At 41.1% G+C, this 27,092-nt stretch overlaps 1 protein-coding gene across 4 annotated transcripts in view; it reads right to left on the reverse strand.

The window, feature by feature from the left end:
- Nucleotides 1–26,743, reverse strand: part of cnnm2b (cyclin and CBS domain divalent metal cation transport mediator 2b) — a 100,708-nt gene extending 73,965 nt beyond the window's left edge. For all 4 annotated transcript variants that reach the window (XR_008909346.1, XR_008909347.1, XM_056770504.1 and 1 more), the window contains exon 1: nt 25,165–26,743. Coding sequence is in view for 2 of the 4 variants with exons in the window: in XM_056770504.1 (XP_056626482.1) it covers nt 25,165–26,599 (1,435 nt within the window). In the remaining 2 variants the exon portion in view is untranslated. The remainder of the gene's footprint in view (nt 1–25,164) is intronic.
- Nucleotides 26,744–27,092: the final 349 nt, after the last annotated feature.

Genomic DNA, 27,092 nt, shown 5'->3' on the forward strand with positions numbered 1-27,092 from the left:
ACTCGGATTGCTTAATATTAGATCTCTCTCAAATAAAGCACTTTTTGTTAACGATTTGATAACCGATCATAAAATAGACATGCTTTGTTTGACAGAAACATGGCTAAAGCCAGATGATTTTATTACTCTAAATGAATCCGTTCCCCATGATTATTACTATAAACACGAGCCTCGTCTAAAAGGTAGAGGGGGAGGTGTCGCTGCACTTTACAAGAATTCTTTTATTACCTCTCAGAAGTCTAATTTTAAGTACAGTTCTTTCGAAGTCATGATACTTCACGTATCGACACCTAATACTAAGGACAAAACATTTTTAAAATTTATTCTAGCTATTGTATATAGGCCTCCAGGGCACCACACAGATTTTATTAAAGATTTTGGTGGGTTCTTATCAGAACTAGTACTGGCCGCAGATAGAGTCCTTGTCGTCGGTGACTTTAATATCCATGTAGACAATGATACAGATGCCTTGGGACTGGCTTTCAAAGACACTCTTAACTCTATGGGCGTTAGTCAACATGTGTCAGGACCCACTCACCTTCGTAATCATACTTTAGATTTAATACTTTCTTATGGTATAAATGTGGACGATGTTAAAATCGTTCAGCAGAGTGAAGATATTTCGGATCATTATCTGATATTATGTTTGCTTCAATGGCCTACGGCTGCAAATCAAACTCCTTGTTACAAATATGGTAGAACGATTACTTCAACTACCAAAGATGCGTTTCTCGATAATCTGCCTGAATTGTCTAAAATATCCAGCATGAGTAATAACGTTGACGATTTTGACACTACTATTGAAAATTTTAACTCTACTTTCTCGGAAATATTAGACACAGTTGCTCCTCTGCGTTTAAAGAAAATTAAAAATAGCAGCCCAACACCGTGGTATAATGAACACACTCAGACTCTAAAAAAAGCATCCCGTAAAATGGAGCGCAACTTTAAGAAAACGAATTTAGAGGTATTTCGTATAGCATGGAAGGATAGTACTCGAAATTACAGGAATGCAATAAAAATGTCTAGATCCGCGTACTTTTCAACACTAATAGAGGAAAACCATCACAACCCGAGGTTCTTATTTAACACCGTGGCTAAATTAACAAAAAATAAGTCGTCATCGACGTCAGATTCTGATTATCAGCATAACAGTGATTAATTTATGAACTACTTCACAAGTAAAATCCAAGATATAAGAGAAAAAATTATAACAATGCAACCTGTAGTGAAATCCGCTGAACAAACTAACTACAGCAACCCTAAGGAGAAATTGCAATTATTTTCTACAGTAGATCACGATGAACTGTCTAAAATCATTAAATCATCTAAATCATCAACATGCATGCTAGACCCTATACCTACAAAACTACTGAAAGAAATGCTCCCCGAAATTATAGATCCTCTTCTTAGTATTATTAACTCATCTCTGACATTAGGACATGTGCCTAAAGCATTTAAGGTGGCTGTTATAAGGCCTCTTTTAAAAAAACCCAAACTCGACCCTAAAGAACTAGGGAATTACAGGCCTATATCGAATTTACCTTTTATATCTAAAGTTCTGGAAAAAGTAGTTTCCACTCAATTATGCTCCTTCCTCCAAAGGAATGACATTAATGATGAATTCCAGTCTGGATTTCGAGCATGTCACAGTACAGAGACTGCTTTGATCAGAGTTACAAATGATCTGCTTTTAGCGTCTGACCGTGGCTGTATTTCGTTATTGGTGCTGCTAGACCTCAGTGCTGCATTTGACACCATTGATCACAGCATACTTCTACATAGACTCGAAAATTACGTCGGCATTAACGGAATAGCATTGAAATGGTTTAAGTCTTATTTATCCGACCGTTTTCAATTTGTAGCAATAAACAATGAGGTGTCCCGCAAATCACAAGTCCAGTACGGTGTACCACAGGGCTCAGTCTTGGGACCCCTGCTCTTCGCATTATACATGCTACCTCTAGGAGATATAATAAAGCGACACGGAATTAGCTTTCACTGTTATGCTGATGATACTCAACTTTATATTTCCTCGATGCCTCATGAAACCCAGCAGTTTCATCGAATAAAGGATTGCATAGTTGACTTAAAAATGTGGATGAGTAACAATTTTATACTACTAAACTCGGACAAAACAGAAGTGTTACTTACTGGACCGAAAACTGCTATGCGTAACAACCAAGGATACTGCTTAACGATTGACGGATGCTCCATAAAATCCTCGTCATCAGCTAAGAATCTTGGCGTTGTATTTGACAGTACTCTCTCATTTGAAAGCCATGTCGCAAACACCTGTAAAATTGCATTTTTCCATCTTAAGAATATATCTAAATTACGTCATATGCTGTCACTGTCAGATGCAGAGAAATTAATTCATGCATTCATGACATCAAGACTAGATTACTGTAATGCACTTCTAGGTGGTTGCCCTGCGGGCCTATTACAAAAACTCCAACCTGTTCCAAAATGCAGCAGCTCGAGTTCTTACACGTACAAAAAAGTATGAGCATATAACCCCGGTTCTGTCAACCTTGCACTGGTTACCTATAAAGCATCGCATTAACTTTAAGATCTTGCTTATTACCTATAAAGCCCTACATGGTCTAGCGCCGCAGTATTTGAATGAACTTCTATTGTATTACAGACCTCCACGTACATTACGCTCTAAGGGGTCCTGTCAGTTGGTAATACCTAGAATTTCAAAATCAAGTGCAGGTGGTAGATCCTTTTCTTATCTAGCGCCTAAACTTTGGAATATTCTTCCCTGCACGGTCCGGGAGGCAGACACACTCTGTCAGTTTAAATCTAGACTAAAGACTCATCTTTTTAATCTTGCATACACTACACCTCCATAATATTAATCCTCAGAGGATTTAGGCTGCATTATTTAGATCAACCGGAACCAGGAACACATCCAACAACAAATGATGTACTTGTTGCATCAAAGAGTGCAGAACAGTACTCTACTCTCAGCCAGTCTTGTCTCTTTGTTCCAAGGTTACCGCAGGATGCAGTTCATGCCCAGACCTGATGGCAGAGCTGAGAATGGGAAGCGGTGACCTGACAAGTGCTAAGAGGATAGAGCTGGATAAAGGACGCGACAACTTTGTTTTTTTCTACAACATTTCAAATGCTATTAGATTGTTAATGATAATCTTTAATTTTTATATTTTTATTAAGCCTTGTTGTGCAAGCACTGATGAGCTTGTGCAGAGGCAGCAGCTTTTGCCAGAGGGGAACTGGAATCCCCTGGTTGGGCCTGGGTTCCCCTGAGGTTTTTTTTCTCGATGGGAGTTTTGGGTTCCTCACCACCGTTTGCATATTGTTTTGCACTATCTGCCTGGCCGGGGGGGCTGCTTTAGAATTCATACTTGTATTAAATGTGTCTCATGTACAGCTGCTTTGTAACAATGAAAATTGTAAAAAGCGCTATATAAATAAAGTTGAGTTGAGTTGAGTTGACCATTAAATCCTCCTTTTGCAAGCATCGTTGTGTCTGCCTCACCTTTTGGGTTCAACCACTTTCCACACCGTCTACCCGAGTGTGTACCGGGTTCTGACACACCACATTGACATTTCTGCCACCATTCCCCAAATATTCTTTCAAAATTAATAAAAACCTGAATTTAAGTCTTGGTCCTCAGAAAAGAGAATGTATGCAAGTAATTTGAAAATATATTTTTAAATTTCTAACCCTTTTTAATGTAATTAAAACAACAGGGACACAAAAAAATGAGCATCACGTCATCCAACCAAATAAAGATTTTTAAAAAGTCTAACATTAAGTAAAACATCACTATACTGTAAGCTTTCTCTGTTCCAAGACACAGAGACGTAAAAAGCGAGATTAGAAGGACTTTGCGAATGTACTCTGGCAGCAATGGCACTTCCGAATTGTTTCTCTAATCGGTTTTAAGGCCATTTCATGTACATGTTCAAGAATCTCAGGAATGTAGGCCATTTAAAATGCAGGTCTTAGAGGTTTGTTTTTTATTTTACCTTGTTACCCTTCCAAATATGTCCGGCCTACAGAAATATTTGTCAGTTAGTTTTCTTTCAGTTAGAACTGATTTTGTCTTTTTTAAAGCTGATTAAAGGTACGAGTATTTTTTTCAGAGACAATTTTCAGAAATGCAATATACTTATACACAACTTTGTCTTCAGAGGTGTGAAGACCCTACATAATAAAGCATTATGGTTTTATCACCTTAAAATTAGCTTATTTCTATCAACATACACCGTACGTCCCCTTGAATGTAATTTGCCATGCTGTTTCTTCAGTATCCCTAAAGTATCCTGTATCCTTCACTACGACTTACAAAGGAATTAGGCTTTCCTGGACACTGAAATGTTGCACTGATTTGCGTTTCCTGATATTGTAAGCAGTCATTTTGCTAAGAAGCATTAGTTTAGCTTTTTATGTTGGATAATTGATTGACTAAGTTAGATATTAGATTAGCCAGGAGACTTTTGCAAGCCGGACTTCAAAGGACATAAAATAGAAGTGTTTTAGAGGTATGCACACACACACAATATCAGCGTATTACACAGAACAGCTTTCCACCGATGGAAGCTGTTATTTGACCGTTGGTTATCTTAGAATGTGTGTAGCTGAATTCTTATTACCAGCTGTAGGACTGTGATGAAAGTGAAAGTTATTAAGTAGGGATGCACAGAATGAAAATTCTTGGCCGAAGGCAAATAAAAATGAAACACTTGGCCGAATACCGAACATGTTTTTTTGCATTATATTTATTTAGGCATTTTTGTCACTATTGTATAAACTGAATTGTTAAAATGTGGTTTTAATCATTAAGGAAACACTAAAATAAAATATAACATTAATTTTCCTTTAAGCAAAACAATTCATGAATAGCCTATATTAGACCAATAACTGACTGGTAAAATAATGAAATGTAAGTTACTCTGTACCCCTACAGCAGGGGTGTTCAATGTCGGTCCTGGAGGGCCACAGTCCTGCAGAGTTTAGCTCCAACTTGGCTCAACACACCTGTTTTTAAGTTTCTAGTCTGCTTTGTGAGACCTTGATTAACTGTTCAGGTGTGTTCGATTAGGGTTAAAGCTAAACTTTGTAGGACACAGGCCCTCCAGGACTGACTTTGGACACCCCTCCCCTTCAACAAAACACTTCATTGGGTGGGTGTTTGTGGGGAGTAGGGGGACTCGTTGGTTGTGGTTGGGGGGGGATTTTATTTGTTAGGGCTGTGTGGGTCTGGTTTGGTCTTGTTTTGTGGTCGATGTCGGACAACAGAGGAACAAAGTTACATTATGCCATTACTATTTTTCCCTGCTAGTGAACCTGTGACCTCCCCTCAGTGGACTCCACTGCTTCTGTGCACCCTGGATGGGGCCACCACTATGAGGGGGTAGCGCTTCCCAGTGTTCCTTACGGTGCCGGGTGGCTATCTCGTCTCTAGAGTAGGAAGGCCACCGCCTGTATAGCCATTGATGAGAGCCTTTCGTCGTTGACACACTTGAACTGATGCCTTACTACACCATCGAAGGGTTACGATTTGCGGTAACGCTCACTTGTGACTCACCCAGGTCAGTCAGTGTCGCTCGGCTGGAAGTCGTGGCGCTGCTCAGCGCCATGGAGTTTCGTATAGGGACACCGTTCTGTCTCGACACAACGTCGAAGGGACCATCAGAAATCTCCTTCATGCCACAACGCTTAACAGTCCATTGCAGTCACCGATAATGCCTCTCAGGTTAAAAGTACAATCAGAGACGATAGGTTCTCAAGTTCAAACCCATTCTGTCTTTTACAAGTATAGTTTTTTATGAGTATTGAAAGTGACGTATTTGTCAGGTATGGTGACCCATTATTTATATTTCGTTTTGTTTCTATATCAAGTTAATTTAGAAAAATGTTTGATTGACCGTGCCACAGACACCAATTTCAGTGCATGACGGGCATGAGACTAAACTGTTGCAGCCATTAAAATAGTTTATTTTTGTTTTCAACGGTAAATGAGTTATAATTTGTTTTCTTACTTTATTACGTTAGTTAATCACTTGTTGTTCCCCTGTTTTCTGGTATAGACCGTGGAGTGGGACCGGGTTGAACCTGCACGGTTTACGGTGAGTGGGACTTTTTGGGTTGCAGATGGTGGGCTTTCCCTCTTCCTCGTGGATATTTGCTCAGTGGCTTTTGGTCGGGGTCACTGAGTGCAGCTATGACATATCAGAAGGGCTCTGGCCCTCCCGGCTGAGCCTGGTTTCTCCCGAGGATTTTTTCTCCATTATTCAATCATTGAAGTTTGGGTTCCTCGCCACAGAAGGGCAGTGTTGGCTTGCTCACCGGGAGACTGCATTTATTTATTAATTTATTAATTAGATATAATTTATTAGAATGATCTTGATTGTTCTATAAAAAATATGCACTGTTCTGTGTACATTTTCAGTTTTTCCTGATTGCCCCTGTAAAGCTGCTTTGGAACAATGCACATTGTGAAAAGCGCTATATAAATAAACTTTAAATTGAATTGAAGTTAATACAAATGTTTTAAGTGGTCCTTGTTTGTTTCTCAGGCACAGAACAAAGTCTGATTGCCATCCAGCCAGAGACGCCCAATTTGAAGGACATAAGTCTGCTTTAATTCCTCATTCAGCTTCAGCTGTCACTTTAAGAAAATAAACTTTGGATACATGCGACATTGTGTCTCGCAACCTGTGTCCTTACCGCATCCCAAACTGCTCCATTAGGTTTGTCGGACATCAAGCAGCGCTTTACAGACCGATCGGCGCGAAGCATCTTTCATTAGTTGCTCTAGTGTTATTTTGATATCATAAGCGGATGGGTTTCCACAACGTGCACATAAAGTTGAACAAACTTAACTTTACACTGTTGTGCTAAAGTAGAGTGCACTTTTCATACTGTTTACCTCAAAACAGTAGCATCATAATACATAAGCATGCTCTGGTACGAATCGTAAAAGTGATGCCCTGCAGAGGAACGGGAACAGTGGCAAAGGGAAACCGGCCTCCGTTTTATTTATGACTTGGTCCGAGGCCTGGCCCTAGGAGCATAAATATATCGGGGCCCCTCGGGCTCGGGCAGAAATGCAGTGGCCGGTTGCAAAAAAAAAAACTTCTAATTGTAACAGCATTGTTACTAAGGGTTTTCTAGGCTCAGACCCTAACACCAGGTTACCAAGATCCCCGACCTCAGACTTGATTACAATTTGCTTGATGAAATGTAAGATCTACCAGTCAAAAAGTAAAAAATAAAACCTCCAGCTTGAGGCCTTTTATTTAGCCTATAATTTTGGGCCTATTTAAATTACCTGAAATTCTTTGTTCCACTTTTCAGATGCAACTAAGCAACCTCTGATGCTCCTATCAGGATTTTTGCAGCCGATACTGAGTACAGATTTCTTTGTCATCGTGATCAGTGATCTTCAAGCTTTATATAACTGATATGTAAGCTCTCTGATCACCGTTAACCTTTTTTCAGTTCAATTAATACTATAGATGTTGCCTTTTGTAATATTTTTAGAAGTTTTATATAACAGTAATTATGTAATATATATTTATGTTATATTGTTTTAACAGATTGTTTATTTTACTAAATAATCACTAAAAACATTCATTATACAGTGAACAACAATATGCATGCCAGGTTACTCAACAAAGACAAAAATAAACACAAACGAAATGGACCAGTCTGATGTTTATTTAAACATTGTCCAAAAGTAAACTGTGAAAGACAAATAAACATTTAATCTCCTAAAATTGAGAATTCTGATGTTATTTAAACATTGTCCAATACAAGTTTGAGGAGGACAAAATTAATTGATAAAAAATGTAATGTGAGAGTCACATTACTAACTGTTGACTTTGCAGTTGCCAGGTTTCTGTATTCAGCACAGATGTTGAGCTAGACTTTTTCATTGTACAGACTAGTAAAAAATCTGTCATAATCTATTTTTAACCGTCACTATGGTCCATAGTGATGTTTCGCGCTAATTAGCATGTTTGTGACATCATCGCTATGTACATTCGTTTACTCTCTGAACTTACTGAACTAAATACCCAATAAATTTGAAGTTGTTTACATATCCAATGTTTCTGTTGTCCGACATAAAATAATAATCACAGCAAATGTTTATAATCATATGCCCAGTCAGTAACAATGACAGGTGCTTGTAAACGCTGTTTTGTAATCATTCATTTATTCACTTACATGTAACTTTAAGCTGCTTTTTGGTATGAATGTGCTGCTTTAGCTGATCACTGAACGGAAAATATTTTTTTCCACTTACTTAAAGTTAAGGTTTATCCAAAATGATGGTCGTCGCTTTAACTATCAAGGAAAAAAGTCTGTAAACACAGCACCACAGTGCGCGCATGTGTGTATGTGTGAGCACGCGTCGCGGGGGTCTGATAAAGTGATCGGATGCATGCCTTGCAGAATCAGTTCCAGAAACAACGCCTTAAACAACGTTAACGTGGTGTTATTATGAAAAGTGTAAAAAGAGTAAACTATGGCGATACAAATTAGACGGTGGTGAGCAGTCTTGGTCTATGCCTTGTATATACACGCGGCTGGCTCCACACCGCAAGTCTCCACTGATCCCGCGTGGCTTTATGGGTAATGAATGGGAAACATGCGCCCTTCCCACCTTTTGGACAAAGCTCCCCAAAGTGAGATGTCTTTGGAACATATACTGCAAATTGCAAATTTTTCATTGTTTCTCGAAGCGTCGTAATAGTTCAACACAGGTAATGACTGCGGCGCCAAATTATTTACGTCTTCACGCATTCTGGAAGTTTATGGTGACGTCATGAAATTGCGATGGGTTTGTGAGATCTAAAACTTCCTGGTATACGGCTGTGTTGACCTTGGACCTCAGAAAACACAGTGGTCCAACTCCAGTAGATGACATGGCACCCCAAACCATCACTGACTGTGGAAACTTTACATTGGACCTCAAGCAACGTGGATTCTGTGCCTCTCCTCTCTTCCTCCAGACTCTCTGATTACCAAAGAAAATGCAAAATTTACTTTCATCAGAGAACATAGCTTTGGACCACTCAGCAGCAGTCCTGTCCTCTTTGTCTTTATCCCAGGCGAGACGCTTCTGACGCTGTCTGTTGTTCAAGAGTGGTTTGACACAAGGAATGCGACAGCTGAAACTCATGTCTTATTACGTCTGTACGTAGTGGTTCTTGAAGCACTGACTCCAGCTGCAGTCCACTCTTTGTGAATCTCCCCCACATTTTTGAATGGGTTTTGTTTCACAATCCTCTCCAGGGTGCGGTTATCCCATTTTCTTTGTACACTTTTTTCTACCACATCTTTTCCTCCCCTTCGCCTCTCTATTAATGTGCTTGGACACAGAGCTCTGTGAACAGCCAGCCTCTTTTGCAATGACCTCTTGTGTCTTGCCATCCGTTTGCAATATGTCAATGGTCGTCTTTTGGACAACTGTCAAGTCAGCAGTTTTCCCCATGATTGTGAGAGACCATTTAAGGCCTTTGCAGGTGTTTTGAGTTAATTAGCTGATTCAAGTGTGGCACCAGGTGTCTTCAATATTGAACCTTTTCACAATATTCTAATTTTCTTAGACACTGAATTTGGGGTTCCCTATCGATAATTCACTCGTACTGCGTAAAAGGACGCTATGGGGAAAACTCCTTTTTCTCCGATGACTGAAGCTTTACAATAACGCAGTGAATACTGCACGGCCATTGGTGCATGTAAAGTAAAACTTTACGCCTATGGCAGCAAAGCTGCCCGGACCTATGGCGATGGTTCCCGCCAAAAGGGGCGGGCTATGGCAATATAAGCAAACACATCGCCGTAGGGTCCTCAGATCTCTTCTCCTTCAGCGACGACTTCTACTTCGCTACCCGGACTGATAGCTTTGCCTTCGAAAGAGCCTTGCAGCAGACTGGACCTCTCTGCTCAGCAATTCCGCTGGTTTCAGCAGCTCTGTATCCTTTTTCCTGCCGCTATCCGGCAAAGCAATAAAAGGCAATTTTTCGAGCAAATTTTCCTGCTACATTATTGCAAATGCCACGCCGTCCCTGTCACTCGTGTGGGGTCTGCCTCCACGCCGCTGACAGTCACTGTGAGCGCATGAGTCTCTCCTCTCTGCGCTCCGGATAGCTTTCTTTTTGAAGAGCGATTCCGCTCCTCGATCCCTCCCGCTTCACCCTGCGGGGATGAAGCATCGGGGTAGAGGAACTAAGCGCTCAGGGAAGTGCGGGCTCACGCCACCTCGGCGTGCCTCGCCTTCTCCACAGAAAGAAATTCCTTTTGGCGGAAGCGAATTCGAGGAAGACGACAGCATGACGTTAGCGGCTTCAGATGGGGAGGAGCTATCAGGCTCAGTTTTTAGCCCTGCCCCCTCGCCGTCTGTAGAGCACAGTGAACCTGCGCCTAGTGTGGATTCCAAGCTTTTTCGGGTCCTCACTAAAGCTGTGGAAGAGCTGGGCTTAGAGTGGTCCTCTCTGGAGGAACCTACTCGCAGCCGCCTAGAAGAATGGTTTCTGCCAGGCGCAATCTAGCCCCTCGGCAGCGGACTTCACCGTTCTTCCAGGAAGTTCATGATGAACTCACCAGATCATGGCGCTCCCCCTATTCGGCCCGTTTATGACACTCTTCTTCCTCCGCTCTCACCTTCGTTGACCGATCAGACGAAAAAGGATATGAGAAGCTGACTCCCCTTGATTATTCGGTGGCCGCACATCTGTGTCCGCCCCCGACCATAGGTTGGAAGGCAAAAGCGTCTCACCCCTCGTCCGGCGGCCAAGCGGCTTCCGCTCTGCATTCCATGGCAGTACTCCAGGTATACCTGGCCAAACTCCTCCGGGGAATGGAGTCCAGTACTGACAGTGCGCCCTTCAAAGAGCTGAGGAGCGATATGGATCTGGCTCTACACACCACCAAGGCCACGGCCCATGCGATAGGCAGATCGATGGCCAGTCCCATGGTTCTCGAGCGCCATCTGTGGCTGACGCTCACGGAGATTAAGGAGGCGGACAAGGTCCACCCCTCGACTCTCCGATTTCAGCCAGAGGCCTCTTCGGACCGGTCCTCGTTCTGGCTGGACCCCCACCGTTCTGTTCCGGGTGCCGGCGAAAATGTGTTTTTGTTCGACAATGTGAATATTGGGTCTGTTCTAACGGCCGCACAACCCACCGCTGTTATAGCGGGCACTTTAATAAAACACAAACTTTTTCAGAAAAAGAGCAACGTTCCTCTTCCACTATCCGCAGAAGACAAGCCCCCAATAGGCGGCTTACCTCCCCTATGCATTCAACCCCTTGCATAGGGCCGAGGCCTGGCAGGCCATCCTGGGGTATCGGCGTGGGTGATGGGGATAATATCTTGAGGATATTCACTCCAATTCACTCGCAGACCCCCGCGGTTTCGCGGGGTGATCTCCACCCGAGTTCAGAACGCGAATTCACACGTTCTGCGCACGTAGCTGAGGAACTTACTGGACAAAGGAGCCATAGAACTGGTTCCTCCAGATCAAACCGAGTCGGGCTTCTACAGCCACTACTTCCTCGTACACCAAAAAGGATGCTGGTCTCCGCCCCCTCATCGATCTCAGACATCTGAACTGCGGCCTTATGAAACGGCGTTTCAGAATGACTACACTGAAACAGATCCTCTCGCAAATATGCCCAGGGGGACTGGTTATTCTCCCTGGATCTGAAAGACGCGTACTTCATCATCCAGATAGCTCCCCATCACAGACGATTCTTGAGATTCGCTTATGAAGGGGTTGGATATTAGTACATGGTCCTTCCATTTGGTCTGTCTCTAGCTCCTCGCACTTTCACGAAGTGCATGGACGCGGCTCTATCCCCTCTCAGGCAGACGGAAAACCGCATTCTGAACTACCTCGACGACTGTCTTGTCCTAGCACAGTCAGAGGAAGAGCTAAGGTCCCACAGGTCCCTCCTTCTCAGCCATCTAGAATGCCTGGGCTCAGGATCAACTTTGCCAAGAGCGCTCTGTCCCTTAGCCAATGTATATTTTCTTCCTGGGGGCATTCTTCGATTCGAGTCGTATGACGGCCAAAATCGCGCCAGACCGTTCCCTGGCTATTCAGAAGCTCGGGGCCTCTTTTACACTGGGAGCGTCACGCCCCCTCAAGGCATTTCAGAAGATGCTGGGTCTCATGGCCTCCGCGTCTCAAGTGCTGTAGTTAGGCGTTCTTCGGATGCGTCCACTGCAGTACTGGCTGAAACCAAGAGTTCCGCCACACGCTTGGCATCTTGGATGCCTACGCATCTGGGTGGATCAATTCTGCGTAACCGCTCTAGCCCCATGGAAGGATCTTCCTTGGTTGGAGCAGGGTGTGCACCTTGGCACCACATGCAGACGAAAGGTGATCACGACAGACGCCTCCAACACGGGTTGGGAGGCTCTGTGCAATGGCGCACTGGCCTTCGGCCACTGGTCGGTTCAGGAAAAGGGACTGCACATCAACTACGTGGAAACGCAGGCAGTATGGCTTGCCCGGTCTTACGGGACCGCCACGTCTTAGTCCGATCGGACAGCATGATAGTGGGCTCCTACATAAATCACCAGGGAGGCCTCTCCTCAAGACGCCTTTTTTCCCTGGTACTTCGCCTCTTGGAATGGGCCCAGTGCAATCAGCGCTCACTGAGGGCAGCTCATGTGCCGGGCAGACTGAACCAGGGAGCAGATATGCTATCTCGGAGCAACGTCCCCACAGGAGTAAGGGCCCATTCTACTAGAGGTGTCGCCTCTTCATGGGCATGGTCTAGCGGAGTCTCCATAGCGGATATTTGTGCGGGCGGCCTACTGGGCTTCGCCTTCCACATTTACCAGATTCTACAGTCTGGACCTTCCGGCCTTACAGGCCCGCGTCCTTTCTGCTTAAGACTAGACTGCCGGACCATGGTTGCCCTCAACCACACCGGCACCTAGCACATTTTGGGACGATTAACCGGATTAAGCCACATATTAGCTTGGCTTTTCCGTCTTCTGCAGGGAATCCCTGCCTTATACCTACCACTTGTAGAACGGCGGGATTATACTGGTTACCCATAGCGTCCTGCTATGCAGTACGAGTGAAGTATTGATAGGGAACGTAAATTAGCTGTTTTAATTATCAACTGTTGTTTCAAAGAAAACTATAAGCAATGCACTGAACCGCCATGGCATCCATGCATGCAAGACTCCATTGCTGAAGAAAAAGCATGTTGAGGCTCGGTTAAAGTTTGCAAAAGACCATTTGGAGAATCCTATGGATAATTGGGGGACTATAGTATGGTCAGATGAAAGCAAAATGTAACTTTTTGGCAGTCATTCTATACACCGTGTTTGGAGAAGAAATGGCCCTGCCCACCACCCCAAGAACACCATACCAACAGTTAAGCTTGGGGGTGAAAGCATCATGGTTTGGGGCTGCTTTTCAGCAAGGGATACTGGCAGACTTCATATTATTGAAGACAGGATGAATGGAGAAATGTACCGGGACATTCTGGATAAAAATCTGCAGCCATCTACCAGAAAGCTGAAAATGAAAAGAGGGTGGACATTTCAGCAAGACAATGATCCCAAACACAAGGCCAAGGACACAATGAATGGTTTTAAAGAAAGAAAAGCAAGCTGCTTGAATGGCCCGGTCAATCACCTGACCTAAATCCCATAGAAAATCTATGGAGAGAACTGAAGATTAAAGTTCATAAAAGAGGCCCAAGGAACCTTCAAGATTTAAAGACCATTTGTGAGGAAGAATCGGCCAGAATCAATCCTGACCAATGCAGACGACTGGTCTCTCCATACAAGAGGCGTCTAGAAGCTGTAATCACCAACAAAGCCTTTTCTACAAAGTATTACATTTACATTTACATTTAGTCATTTGGCAGACGCTTTTAACCAAAGCGACTTACAGTGCACTTATTACAGGGACAACCCCCCTGGAGCAACATGGAGTAAAGTGTCTTGCTCAAGGACACACTGGTGGTGGATGCTGGGATCGAACCAGCAACCTTTGATTTACCAGTTCCATGGTTTAACCCCCTAGACCACCATCTCCATATTGTAGATATTCCATATCTCCGTATTAAATAAAGTGTGTTCAATACTTATTGCCCGTGTCATTTCACTTTATTTATTATGACTGAACTTGTATACTTAAATGTTCTGATTTCTTTGTATGAATTCAATATTTGGCTTGATGGCTACATCTGGTGGAAATTTTGTGTCAATAGCCCACTTAGAAATCCCCTTATTGATAAAAATGCTGATGTGTCAAATACTTATTTCCACCGCTGTATATCGGTTCAAAATATCGGTTATCGGTCTAATTCACATGGAAATAACCGGTATCGGACCTAAATAACGCATATCGGTCGACCTCTACATTGTACCAGTACAAAGAGGGTTGAAAATCTGCAAACTTACCCTATAATAATATGTTATTTTTAATAGAACATTACTTCAAACACATGACATGTATTATCTTAGAGCTATTGCGATATGAGCTTAATTTGTTGACAGAAGATGTTTCTCAGTGAGTCATAGCCCCCTATGTCTGATTAACTTCTGATTGATTTTAACATTGAAACATGCATTTTCTGTACAGCTTCTTTGAAATTGTTTACATTTTAAAAATGGCTAAACCCTTAAAGGCGGGGTTTCCGATTTCTCATAGCCGTTGTTGATGTTCAATCATCAAAACAGACACACCCCTACCCCCATATTTCGCTTTCACCAGCGCTCGGCTCGACTAATGTCCATCCTTTGCACTGTGCACCTTACTGCTGATTGGCTACACGGTTGTTTTGGTACTTGGGCCAACTTTGCCTAAACAAGCGTAATTTGGAAATCGGACACCCCGCATTTAAGACAGTTAACCTGGGATTTCCTTTGGTAAAACCATCTTGTCATGTTGCCATCAAATCATGTTTTTTTTTAAACTAAGGTTTTGATATAAAGTTTATACTAAAGTAATATTATTGGAATGCTGGAGTGCTGAGGTAAGCTACAGTTTTTGAAAACCATGGGAAAAAAATATAATATGGATTACTACTATGCAAGTACGACCATGGTTATTTTTGGATTTACTGTGGTTTTAATTAAACTATCAAAGTTATTATTGTAGTAAAACTGGTTTATTTTGTGTTTACTATGGTCTTACTGGAAACATGGATAACTATACAAGTATGGATACAAATAAATGTTAACTGAATGCTTCTATTTGTGTAACGTTGGTTAAAAGCATTTGATAAAAAAGCATTTGATCTGTTAAATAATAAATTTGCCATTGCTATAGAACATTTTTGATCCATTATTGTGTCTAAGGACATTTTGGCTAAAGTGATTTAACAATTATGAACGGCGGGCCGACCGTAGACCGCCAGCAAACATTATTGATAAACCAGCGGCTCAGCAGCGGACCACTGACAGAAATATGGTGGTTGCCGATGGTGGACCAATGGAAAAACGATGAACAAAAAGCTGGTGGATCACAATCGGTTCCCACCAGTGGCCCGCCAACTTGGCCACAGGTGGTCCACCGCTGGCCTTATGTTAGCTGGGTATCATCAAAACGAACAATGAAAGGTTAAGGAACCTTACACATGTTGGTTGAAGATGGTTGAAAAGTTGTATTTAATGTTGAGATAGATGTTGTTTGTGTAGGATTTCTAGAAATTAGTTAACATTGTTGCTGAAAAATGGCGTGATCATAACCACGATGATCACGCCATCGTTGAGGTATGTGGCCATTTTTAGAAATACGCCCGTACGTATAGTAAGCCACTTATTTTATATTACCATTTATATGTCAGTATTTTTTGTTTTCTGTAGGTCTGCACTTCACGGTTAATGTTTGAATATGTGTTTGTGCTCCTAAATGTTCCTACATAAAAGACAAAATGTTCTTAAAAGAGCGGTGTGTAATAATTTTACTGCATTAAATCAAAACCACACCTTAATATGTTTGTAGACATTTAGGAAACATGCCAAGTTAACATTTTGGCTTACCATTCTCAATATTACTTTGATAGAACAGTTTTTAGGCAGCCTATCCCCACCATGAATATTAATCACATCCAATAGTACCTACATGTTTGAAAGTGCAATATTGTAGTACAGAGCATACAAAACGGTTTATGCATAATTAAGTCAATTACGTGTATATTTTTAAAAAGCATAGTATACACAGTTTTGTCATACTTTGCATATCTATTATTAACTGTCTCTCTTACCTCTTATGTAAATTAATTATTTTCATCATTGATATATTTTATTTTTATTCCATATATTTATTTTTTCCATTTTTTTCAAAAAATGTTCTGATCCATTGCTCTTATACAATTTATTATACACCTGTTGGTCTCAGCCAGAGCGTTATACACACATTATATTTCTACTATGTAGTTACATGTATATAGATTTATGTAAACTTTGTCACTTGTTGTATGTACAGAAAATGTCTATTGTCAGAACTGTGTTTTTGTACAAGTATGTCTTTGATGGTGCGTTCAAAGTTCTAAAGCTAGGTTATACCTTGTTTTGATGTCTACCGTCATGCAAGAAAACAGACATTTTTACTGTAGCATTTTTAAGTTATGGACCCCTGAATTTGGCATATCTCACAGTACTGTTCAATGGGCCGTTGCACTTATCGGACATTTTGAGGTGCAATAACTCAACTTTCTTTGAGGGTGCATTAAAGATGCCACATAGGGGAAATACCCAAGGGCGTAGATTTGGTTTGAACATTAGGGGGGTTGAACGTCCCAGATAGCACACGAACATCACGGAGACATCTATTTGATGTGTGTGTTTACATCTGGAAGACATATTTTTTAGAGTGTTTGCTCATCTGCAATACGTCTATAGGACGTTTCCTTTAAGATGTAATGACTTAGAATGTATGTGCAGTGGAGTAGGCAGGGCGAGACCGTGGTTCGAGACCGGTGAGTAATTGTGAATGAGCGCCAGCTGTGCGCACACCGGGCTCGAATCACATGGAGATTGGGAGCATATAAGAGAACGAGCGACCGAACCGTCGAAGAGAGAGGACCGGGCCCGAACATGATTTACGTTTGTAGTTATGTTCTTGTGTTTTGTATTTATGTTTTGTTCGCCGGCGGTCGTCCGTGAGGGGCCGCCGGCTGTTATTATTTATATTAAAACTTTGTTAAATGTTTGCCGGTTCCCGCCTCCTTCCTTCCATTTCTGAATCGTGTTACATTGGTGCCGAAACCCGGTAGGAAGGAGAGACATGCTGTCGGAGAGTCCTCGCCGCCAAGTGGCCTCACGGTGCCGGGGAGTTCGGGCAGCGCGGACGAAGGGCGTCCACCAGTGGCTGCCCGAAGCGGTGGCTCTGGGGAAACGGAAGTGCACAGTGCGGCCACCGTCAAAGCTTCGGTGGAACAGCGACCTTTGCTGCCGCGCCCCTGGGTCGAGGTGGGGTGGCTTTCGTCCAAGCGGGAGCGGGGGAGTTGCCCCCATCCGCCAGAGGCCGGAGCCTTTGTCCGTCCCCCGAGGGGGAGGTATAACCTAGCTTTGGAACTTTGAACGCACCATCAAAGACATACTTGTACAAAAACACAGTTCTGACAATAGACATTTTCTGTACATACAACAAGTGACAAAGTTTACATAAATCTATATACATGTAACTACATAGTAGAAATATGATGTGTGTATAACGCACTGGCTAAGACCAACTGGTGTATAATAAATTGTATAAGAGCAATGGATCAGAACATTTTTTGAAAAAAATGGAAAAAATAAATATATAGAATAAAAATCAAATATATCAATGATGAAAATAATTAATTTACATAAGAGGTAAGAGAGACAGTTAATAATAGATATGCAAAGTATGACAAAACTGTGTATACTATGCATTTTACAAATATACACGTATTGACTTAATTATGCATATTTTTAATATGCATAATTATTCTCTATTCATCTGTAGTCTTCCGCTGCTGACGTAAGTATCCCTCAGACTGTGTAAAAGAAGCTTGGGCGCACCAGATGACACGTCAGCAGTCTGAGGGAGACTTACGTCAGCAGCGTCACTGCGGAGTCCTGAACGCGGATTGACAACAGACCCGGAAGAGAATACAATGCTGAATAAAGTCATAGTTTTTGTTATTTTTGGACCAAAATGTATTTTCGATGCTTCAAAAAATTCTAACTAACCCACTGATGTCACATGGACTACTTTCTGGACATGGACAGTATACCGTACATACATTTTCAATGGAGGGACAGAAAACTCTCGGACTAAATCTAAAATATCTTAAACTGTGTTCCGAAGATGAACTGAGGTCTTACGGGCTTGGAACGACATGAGGGCGAGTCATTAATGACATTATTTTCATTTTTGGGTGAACCAACCTTTTAAATATCTTAATTTGTATTACACAGATAAACTGTCATACTGTTTTGAAAATACATGAGTTACTGTGAGAATTATTTTTTGGTGGACACCCTTAACTTTTCAACATAATGGAAAGGTAAAACCCAGAATAGTAAGGTTTTCTTGTTGTGCTAATATGCAAGCCAAATAATGTGGTCTTTTGATAGTCGTGATGTTAGACTTTTCTTTTAACCTAACTTTTTTTGACTTTTCTTATTTTTCTATGTACTGTAGGGAGTTCTCCCCTCACAGCTGAAAACTTGATGATTGCTGTGGACCAGACCATCGTGAAAGATGGGGTTACAAATTGTGTTGATGCCCTTGTAATGATGTTCGTATACTACTACTGCCTCAACATCAGTTATCCACTGGGACTTGGAGCAACTCTGGAGTTCATGCAGAGGTAAGACTTAAAGTTTAACCACAAAATGCATTTCCTGAAGAACAAAAAGTGTGTATATATGGCCCAAAGATGGATAGATAAACAATTATCCATTTAGGAAATTAATGGACATGAAACCGGTAACAGAAAAAAGTCTAGATAAATTTTATTTGGTGGCAAGATCATTACAACATTTATTCGATGACAGGAGCAAAATGAGCAGACCCTGTGCATTTCTGGCATCTGTGGGAAGACAACTGGTATTGGTACATTATGAACTGTCTATTTCGATTTAATAGATCACAATTTTTTCCCTGTTGGACATTACATTCTCACCTTCCATCAATCTTGTGGTGCGACTATCACTGTGTCCTAACCAGGCGCGATACGATTAGATTCCAGCGACAAGCAATTTGTCTGTCTACACCAGACACGATTACAAGATGCAACAAAATCAATCAAAAACCACAGCCAATCAGAAGAGCTTGTGGGCGGGCTCCCGTGGCAAGTGCACGGCCCCAGAGATTAATTTTGTTAAAAACATAATAAAACAAAATTTATTATTTTACACATTACACCATTTTACATAAAATAAAGCACATAAACAGTACCTGAGATTATCATTGGCATACTTTTTTGTGATGTAGTTCCAGCCGCGATGTTGCGGAAAAATAAAAGCAGTTTCTAAAATAGCATCATTGTGTGTCGCTGTCACGTTTGGTTAGGACATGGTGTAACATTTCCTTTATGATCTATGGAGATGTTGACACTGGCAGCAGATTTTAAAACTGGTTGTTGGAACGCATCACAGCCATAGTAGGCACAGTTGCTTAATGGGAGATATTTGTTCACCCCAAAATAAAATTGTCATCGTTTACTTGCACTCATGTTGTTCTAAACCTGTATGAATTTCTTCTTTTGAACAGAGATATTTTGAAGCATGTTTGTAACCAAACAGTTGATGGACCCCATTGACATCTAAAGTATTTTTTCCATACTATTGAAGTCAATGGGGTCCATCAACAATTTGGTTACAAACAAATCTTCAAAGTATCTTTTGTGTTCAACAGAAGAAATAAATGTGTACAGGTTTGTAACAACTTCAAGTTGAGTAAATGATGACAACTTTATATTGGGGTGAACTATACCTTTGGATATGTCTGTCACCTCTCTAGCTCAAGTTAAATACTTTTTATATGGCTCATCATAATTGCTGATTATGAAAAATGTTTGTAGCACTATATTCAAGTGTATTTCTGTCTTCACACATGCCTTTTCCGGATAAATCCAGATAGGGGGACCAAAGTGGAGAAGCAGCAATCTAAAAAACAGCAGTCCATAAATCCTAAAGTTCTTTCTTTGATTACAAACATTGCAGACTTTGAATGGCGAGAGTAGACATCTCACATGCCAGCTTCTTTCTATTTCATACATTTCCATTTAGTTTATATACTATTCTGTAATGTGTAAAGGGTTCATTCTGCTTGTATTTTGTGGCTGACTGTTATCTTGAGTGAGTTGCAGGGTTTTAACGTGTGTTTACACGTTTTAAATTGTGTAAAATTCAAAGTACAGGGTTAAAAAAAAGCTCACAGTAAAGACCAGTAGTTTTAACCAGTGGGGAGAACCAGTTTCATTAAAAAATAAAATGTGTGTTGCTAAACGATGCTTTGTTAAATGTTGATCACAGGATGTATTTGCAGATAACAAAAAACAAAATTAAGATTACTGTTGTTGTTTTTTATTATTAAAGCAAATCTTAGTTATTTTTGCAACTTAAAGTTGAGTAAATGATGACAACTTTATTTTGGTGTGAACTATACCTTTAGATATGTCTGTCACCTCTCTAGCTCAAGTTAAATACTTTTTATATGGCTCATCAGAATTGCTGATTATGATCTTTTAAATTTTTTTATCATTCTTTAAATAATTTTTCTGTGTTTTAGGTGTTTGAATATTTTAACAATTCATTTATGTTAAAATTAAAATATTTCATGGTTTTATATGGATATTTTTGTGTAGAATAACAGTAATAAACCGTAATTATAATATATGTATATGTATATGAAATTACCGTTTTTTTACTGTTTTTTATTGTTTTTTTCTTGACAGTATTTTTCCGTTTTTTAACAGACATTTTCTGGCGCACCTGCTGCCAGAAAATTACCGTTTTTTTAAGGCTGTTTGCACCTTGTGCAATGCGGAATTGGTTTAAAAACAAAAAAATCTTTCTCTCAACAGGTAGTGGTCTAGCTTTAGTTGAAACCAGTAAATTTGTATTGGCACCTAATGTATTATGGCTCCTGTATGACATGTCGCTTGTTGCTCCCTAACTCTTTGTAAATTGCTTTGGATAAAAGCGGCTGCTAAATGACTAAATGTAAATGTACTGTAGGAGCTCTTCCAGTCTCAAGTACCACCTAAACGCAAAGCATCTCTTAGCTAATGCGGAAGTAAACACAAGTACATTTTATTGAACATAATTTATTTTCATCACCAATTATCATAGTAGAACAGCTTTCGCAAGCAGTTTGTGATGCATTTTGGAAACAGGAGATGAGCCCCTGGTCTAATGCGCCACCTGGCTTGACTTACTTTTAGTCATTATTTGGGTAGCACACATATTTTTTATGCCTTCCGCAGTATTCAAATGAGCCATTTTAATCTAGATAAATCTAGATTAATTCCAAGATTAATCTAGATTAATCTAGATTAAAAAAAATCATCTATGCCCACCACTAGTTTAAATTCACTATTTATTGTTTTTGATGTGGAATATAATGATAAATTTAACTTTGTTAGATGGTAAAATTAAATTTGGGATCTTGCACGCGGGCGCTAATATTTGATGTAGCCTAACGGTGGACTTAGCCGTATTCATGGAGGAGAGCGGGGACGAAACCCAGATAGCACACGTACATTTGGCCGACATCGTCCTAAAAGCAGAACGTCGGGCCCTCTACCAAACACTAGGCCTGAAACGATTAGTCGACATTGTCAACAACGTCGACAACAAAAAATAGTTGACAAATATTCTTGTTGTCGGGTAGTCGTTTGATTACGTGACTTCATTTAAGGGCCTGCAATATCACAATTTGACCGCTACGGCACTGTAGCGCTAGAGTGTAATGCAGCCTTCCCGAATGCTTTCGCAGTAGAAGGACACACAGCGAGAATTATGGCGGAGTACAATCGAATGCGAACAAGTAATGCGTGGGAAAGCTTTACCAAATTGAAAAAAAAAATGCGGTTGTGTGCAATGCATGCAAGGCGGAACTTGCCTTTCACGGCACCACAACCTGCATGCTGGAGCATTTAAAAAGGAAACATCCCGGAGAAGGAGCAGGAGAGAGGTGACTGTTCTAACTAGAGCTAACTAACTAACTTAGCGTTAAATCTTTTTATGAGAGAATGCAATAATAATAGCAATGATAATAACTTCAATAATCATATAATTACAGTAATGTTATTAATTGTTTTGCAAAGTCTAAAGCTTTGATCGAGCTTAGGAGTCAAGCCTGTTTTGATTATTATAACACTCTTAGGTATAACATGAGAGGAAAATGATTATAAGAGAGGGATGTTAAGTGATAGGAGTCTTATATCCTGCCTTTATTTTTAAAATAGTTTCTTCTGATTTCCCAGATGTGATGGCAAGGCGTTGCGTATAGTTTGTATAGCCTATAGTTGTATGGTGTTTAATGATATCCGTACCTGTCAGCATCACAGATCACAAATGTTACGAGAGTTTCCATGATAAATAAACAACAGACTCCCGGTAATTTATGTATTTGACCCAGGACCCTAAATAATACCAAAAACTTCAAAACAGCCTCCATTATTTGCCACCGGTGGGTAAAACCTTGAAATTGATAAACAGTCAGGTCCATAAATATTGGGACATCGACACAATTCTAACAATTTTGGCTCTATACACCACCACAATGGATTTCAAATGAAACGAACAAGATGTGCTTTAACTGCAGACTGTCAGCTTTAATTTAAGGGTTTCTACATCCAAATCAGGTGAACGGTATAGGAATTACAACACTTTGCATATGTGCCTCCCACTTGTTAAGGGACCAAAAGTAATGGGACAATTGGCTGTTACAAGTGTCAGGTGAATATGAGCACATATTTAGAAAAAAGAGCAACACAGAGTTGGCGTGGGGGAAAATTGCTCACCTGTTAATGCGCAAGTTTATATGTCAATCACTTTTATATTTATTTTGTTGAAACTGTGAAAACGGGAAACTCGCTCTCGCTCTCTCTCTCGCTCTCATGTAGGTGCAATCCTTCTGCAATAGAAAGATCTAGGCAGCAGCTGAATAGAAATACAATAACATCATTCATTCAGGAAAGTTTTAAGAAATAAAATGCTCTTTCTAGTAGGATACCTGATTGGGAAATGTTAAATGTACTACTTAAACTGGCCTTAAAAGTCAAGATAAAACGTCCAAACCGTGCCTCACAATTCTCTACCGACATAAATGTAACTCTCTGCGAATTAATGCAGCTTCCTCATCTACGGGTTCCTGAATAAACGGACATGCCATTTTAAGGTCTGTGTGACTAAATCGAGCGCGATTAGGAACACGAATCAATAAACAAATGGCGTATGCAATTTCAAAGGGGTGGAGATTGTAACAAACCCTGGGTTTGCGGAATAAAACCTCCTCCCGACCAGGTTAGGTTCACGGAGTATGTTACTCTGATTACTCATTCGGAGTATAAGATACCTCGATTTCTGAAATGGGCTTGACTTACCCCGCGGTCGCGGGTTTGACATACCTCGCGTTCATCAACTTGCACCAGAGTGATGGGAAGAGAAGAGTATGGAGAAGGAAAGGGAAGGAACTGCTCATGATCCTAAGCATACCATCTCATCAGTGAAGCATGGTGGTGGTAGTGTCATGGCGTGGGCGTGTATGGCTGCCAGTGGAACTGGTTCTCTTGTATTTATTGATGATGTGACTGCTGACAAAAGCAGCAGGATGAATTGTGAAGTGTTTCGGGCAATATTATCTGCTCATATTCAGCCAAATGCTTCAGAACTCATTGGACGGCGCTTCACAGTGCAGATGGACAATGACCTTAAGCATACTGCAAAAGCAACCAAAGAGTTTTTGAAATTTTATAAAGACTGATCTTTAAGGTCATTTTTATCCATAGCTTGGGTCCTACTTAGTTAGTTATAAGACATTTGTATCTCTTTTCCACTGATAGATTTCAGGATAATTTACCTTATGTTCAGATGTAATCACTTGAATCAGCAGTAGGAAACCAATAAAAATAAATTACACTAGGTGTGCTTGTCAGGATTTATGCATTGTTCCTACTTTGCTTGGCTGTGCAGCTCCGAGGCATTAGAATAATTAACACTGGCTTACAATGACCTCTGGAGAGCAGCCACGAATAAAAGTGTCACATCAATCACTCACTCAAACACACGCACGACCGTGCACACACACAGACACACACACATGGCTGTGCATTATTGCTGTGTCTTGAGCAGTTGAGAACTGAGTAACTTGTTTTTTTTTTACTTTCAACTGTCAATTTAATAATGATTTTGTGTTCAAGAACACAGTAAAAAAAGTATTTTTATCTTCTTTTTGGGGACTTAATGATATAGCATTAATATAAATTGTATTGCATTTCCTTTAAATCACATTTTTTTAATTAAAATAATTCCCACAGTGAAACTTGCGTGTAATTTAAAACACGGTTTGATAATCTCACATGTTATTGATTTATAAAGTATTACACATAATAAACCCCTGAGTCCTCCTTTAACAACTGTGAGTACACCTACTGTGTATTTCCATTGCATCACTACACTCTCACCTCTACTGCTAGCTTTAACCCTTTGATGTTTGAGGGCACATTGGGATAGCGTTTAAGTGAAATCACTTCCCTGTACACACAGACACATTGTGAAACGTTTAGGGTTCTGAGAGCAGCAAGTAAAGTGCAAAACTGACAACCCCAAATAGTTTTCAATAAAATAGGGACACCCAAAAGGATCCGGCAACAGGTTTGGCAACTAGGCCATATAGAGTATTTTGTTCCACAGGCAGGTACTACTTGTTCTTTCTTTACATATGTTAATGGTAAATACTTAAAAAGACACAATTATATAAAAATTAAGGTAGGCCTATTAAAAAACATTCCATAAGACTTATTATTAATATATATATATATATATGTAATGGCCATCCTGTAATGTTACATTATACTGAAACTTCCTCAAATAGGCCTAACTATAAACTTGAAGCGTGGCCAAAACTAACCATTGTAACATTTAAAAAAACGTACAACGAAAGCAAAAGCAATGATTTATAGCATCACTAAATGAAAATTCAAGCGCATTCTCACCTTTCTTAAACTCCTCCAGAAGCGCATCAAGTTTTGTATCGTTGAAAACGAAATGTAAAGTATGGCTGTAGAACTTAGTGATCGTCTTCAGCGGGGTGGAGTCGTCGGGATCCACAAATGCCAGGTCCTTCACGAATAGCAGGTCCACAAAGTTGGATCTGTCCCCCTCGAACACCGGAATGCGTGTGTAACCGCTCTCCATGATCTCACTCATTGTGTTGAAATCCAGCGTAGCATCGCTGGTGATCATGAAGCAGTCGCGCAACGGCGTCATCACATCTTCCACGGTCTTAGTCCTCAGCTCCAATGCACCCTGAATGATGTTCAACTCCTCTTTCACCAGATCGTTGTACGGATCCGTGACCCTAAGCATTTCCAAAAGTTTCTCCCGATTGTAGACTGTACCGATCTCTTGTCCGAGTAGATAATCTAATAATTTACTTACCGGATAGGACGCAGGAAACGTGAGCAGCATAAAGAATTTGGTCAAAAAGATTGTATTCGCACCTACAGCAAGACCGTGCCGTGAACATATAGCTTGAGGCATAATCTCCCCGAATATGACAATGCCAATGGTTGACATCACTACAGCTATCAACCCCGAACCGGCAATATCATCCAACAAAATGGTCAAGGTGGTGTTCACCAGAACGTTCCCCAAAAGAAGCGAGCAAAGCAAGTAGTTTCCTTGATTCCTGACGGGTTCGATCTTCCTCGCGTAATTCTTCTCCTTTTCCGTACCACAGTTCTGAATGATCTGCAACTCCATGGGGTCGAGAGCCATCAGACCCAAGTTCAACCCGCTGAACATTCCCGAGAGGCACAGCAGCATTGAGATAAAGATCACCTGAAGCCAGAAAGGAAGCAGGAACTTTTTCTCTTCGACCACGATCACTTTGGTGTCCTCTCCGTCATGATAGATCCACGTGTTTTCTGTCCAAGTGTCGAGCATGCCAGCGACGGCAGGTGTGGAAGTTGCAATGCACAGGTAGTACGCTTTGCTTGTCTCGGTCTTCCGCAGAGGTTTGATCTGGATTTCCACGATACCAGACGTCTTGCGATTTAAAATTATGTGTGGTAAAATCAAAATATCTGAAGTTCTAATGCCACACGGATGATCCTGGCTCTTGTTGACCCACGAAGAGCTATCGATGTTTCCAATAACTCGACTTCTCTCGTGTTCCGTGAAGGCAATTTTGGACCAAGTCTCGTTGTTGATGTTTTGCCCATACACTCTCATTCTCATTCGAGACCTCTCCCTTACCTTTAAATAGCCCTTATCCATAAAAGAAATGTCATTCGTATCCTCAAGTCTCAATCCGATGATCACCGTCTCTTCTTCTACTGCTTCTTTGCCACTTGTCGGAGTAGTTAAATAACAGCTTGCAGTTAGAAAAATCAAAGTAAAAACTCGGACCCGGCTAAGTGACGCCATTTTTTTAAGGGGTCGTGGAACCGACGGTTACGCCATCATGATAATGGACATCCTCTTGAATGAAAAAGGCTCTTAAAATCAGTACCAATCGGAGTCCGACTTCATCTTAACTGCGCGTCGCATTGACTCTTGCATCAGGTCTGAACTGTGCGGCTGAAACTGAACGCACTTGAGGGGGAGCAACGGGAACTCGTGCCTCGACTGATGTCTGGTGACAGGCTGATGTCTGGTGACAGGCGACCTCGCCACCCAATCCGGTGGCGCAGCTGGACGGAAGGAGGGTTCCTTGCAGCTGGCACAGCCAATGAACTCCATAAACGGCCACACTTAATGGGCGTGTGAGCGTGTGTGAAATTTCCCTCGTGAATGTTTTGGGAAGCAATAGTAAACATGAGGTGACAGCATCCTTGATGGGGGCTGTAATGAGCAACAGGATCACAAGGGAACAACATTCAGTCTACCTATAGAAGTAAAAAAGTTAATTTGTGCATAG

The sequence above is a fragment of the Triplophysa dalaica genome, chromosome 2 (genome assembly GCF_015846415.1).
Source record: "Triplophysa dalaica isolate WHDGS20190420 chromosome 2, ASM1584641v1, whole genome shotgun sequence".
Taxonomy (NCBI): Eukaryota; Metazoa; Chordata; class Actinopteri; order Cypriniformes; family Nemacheilidae; genus Triplophysa; species Triplophysa dalaica.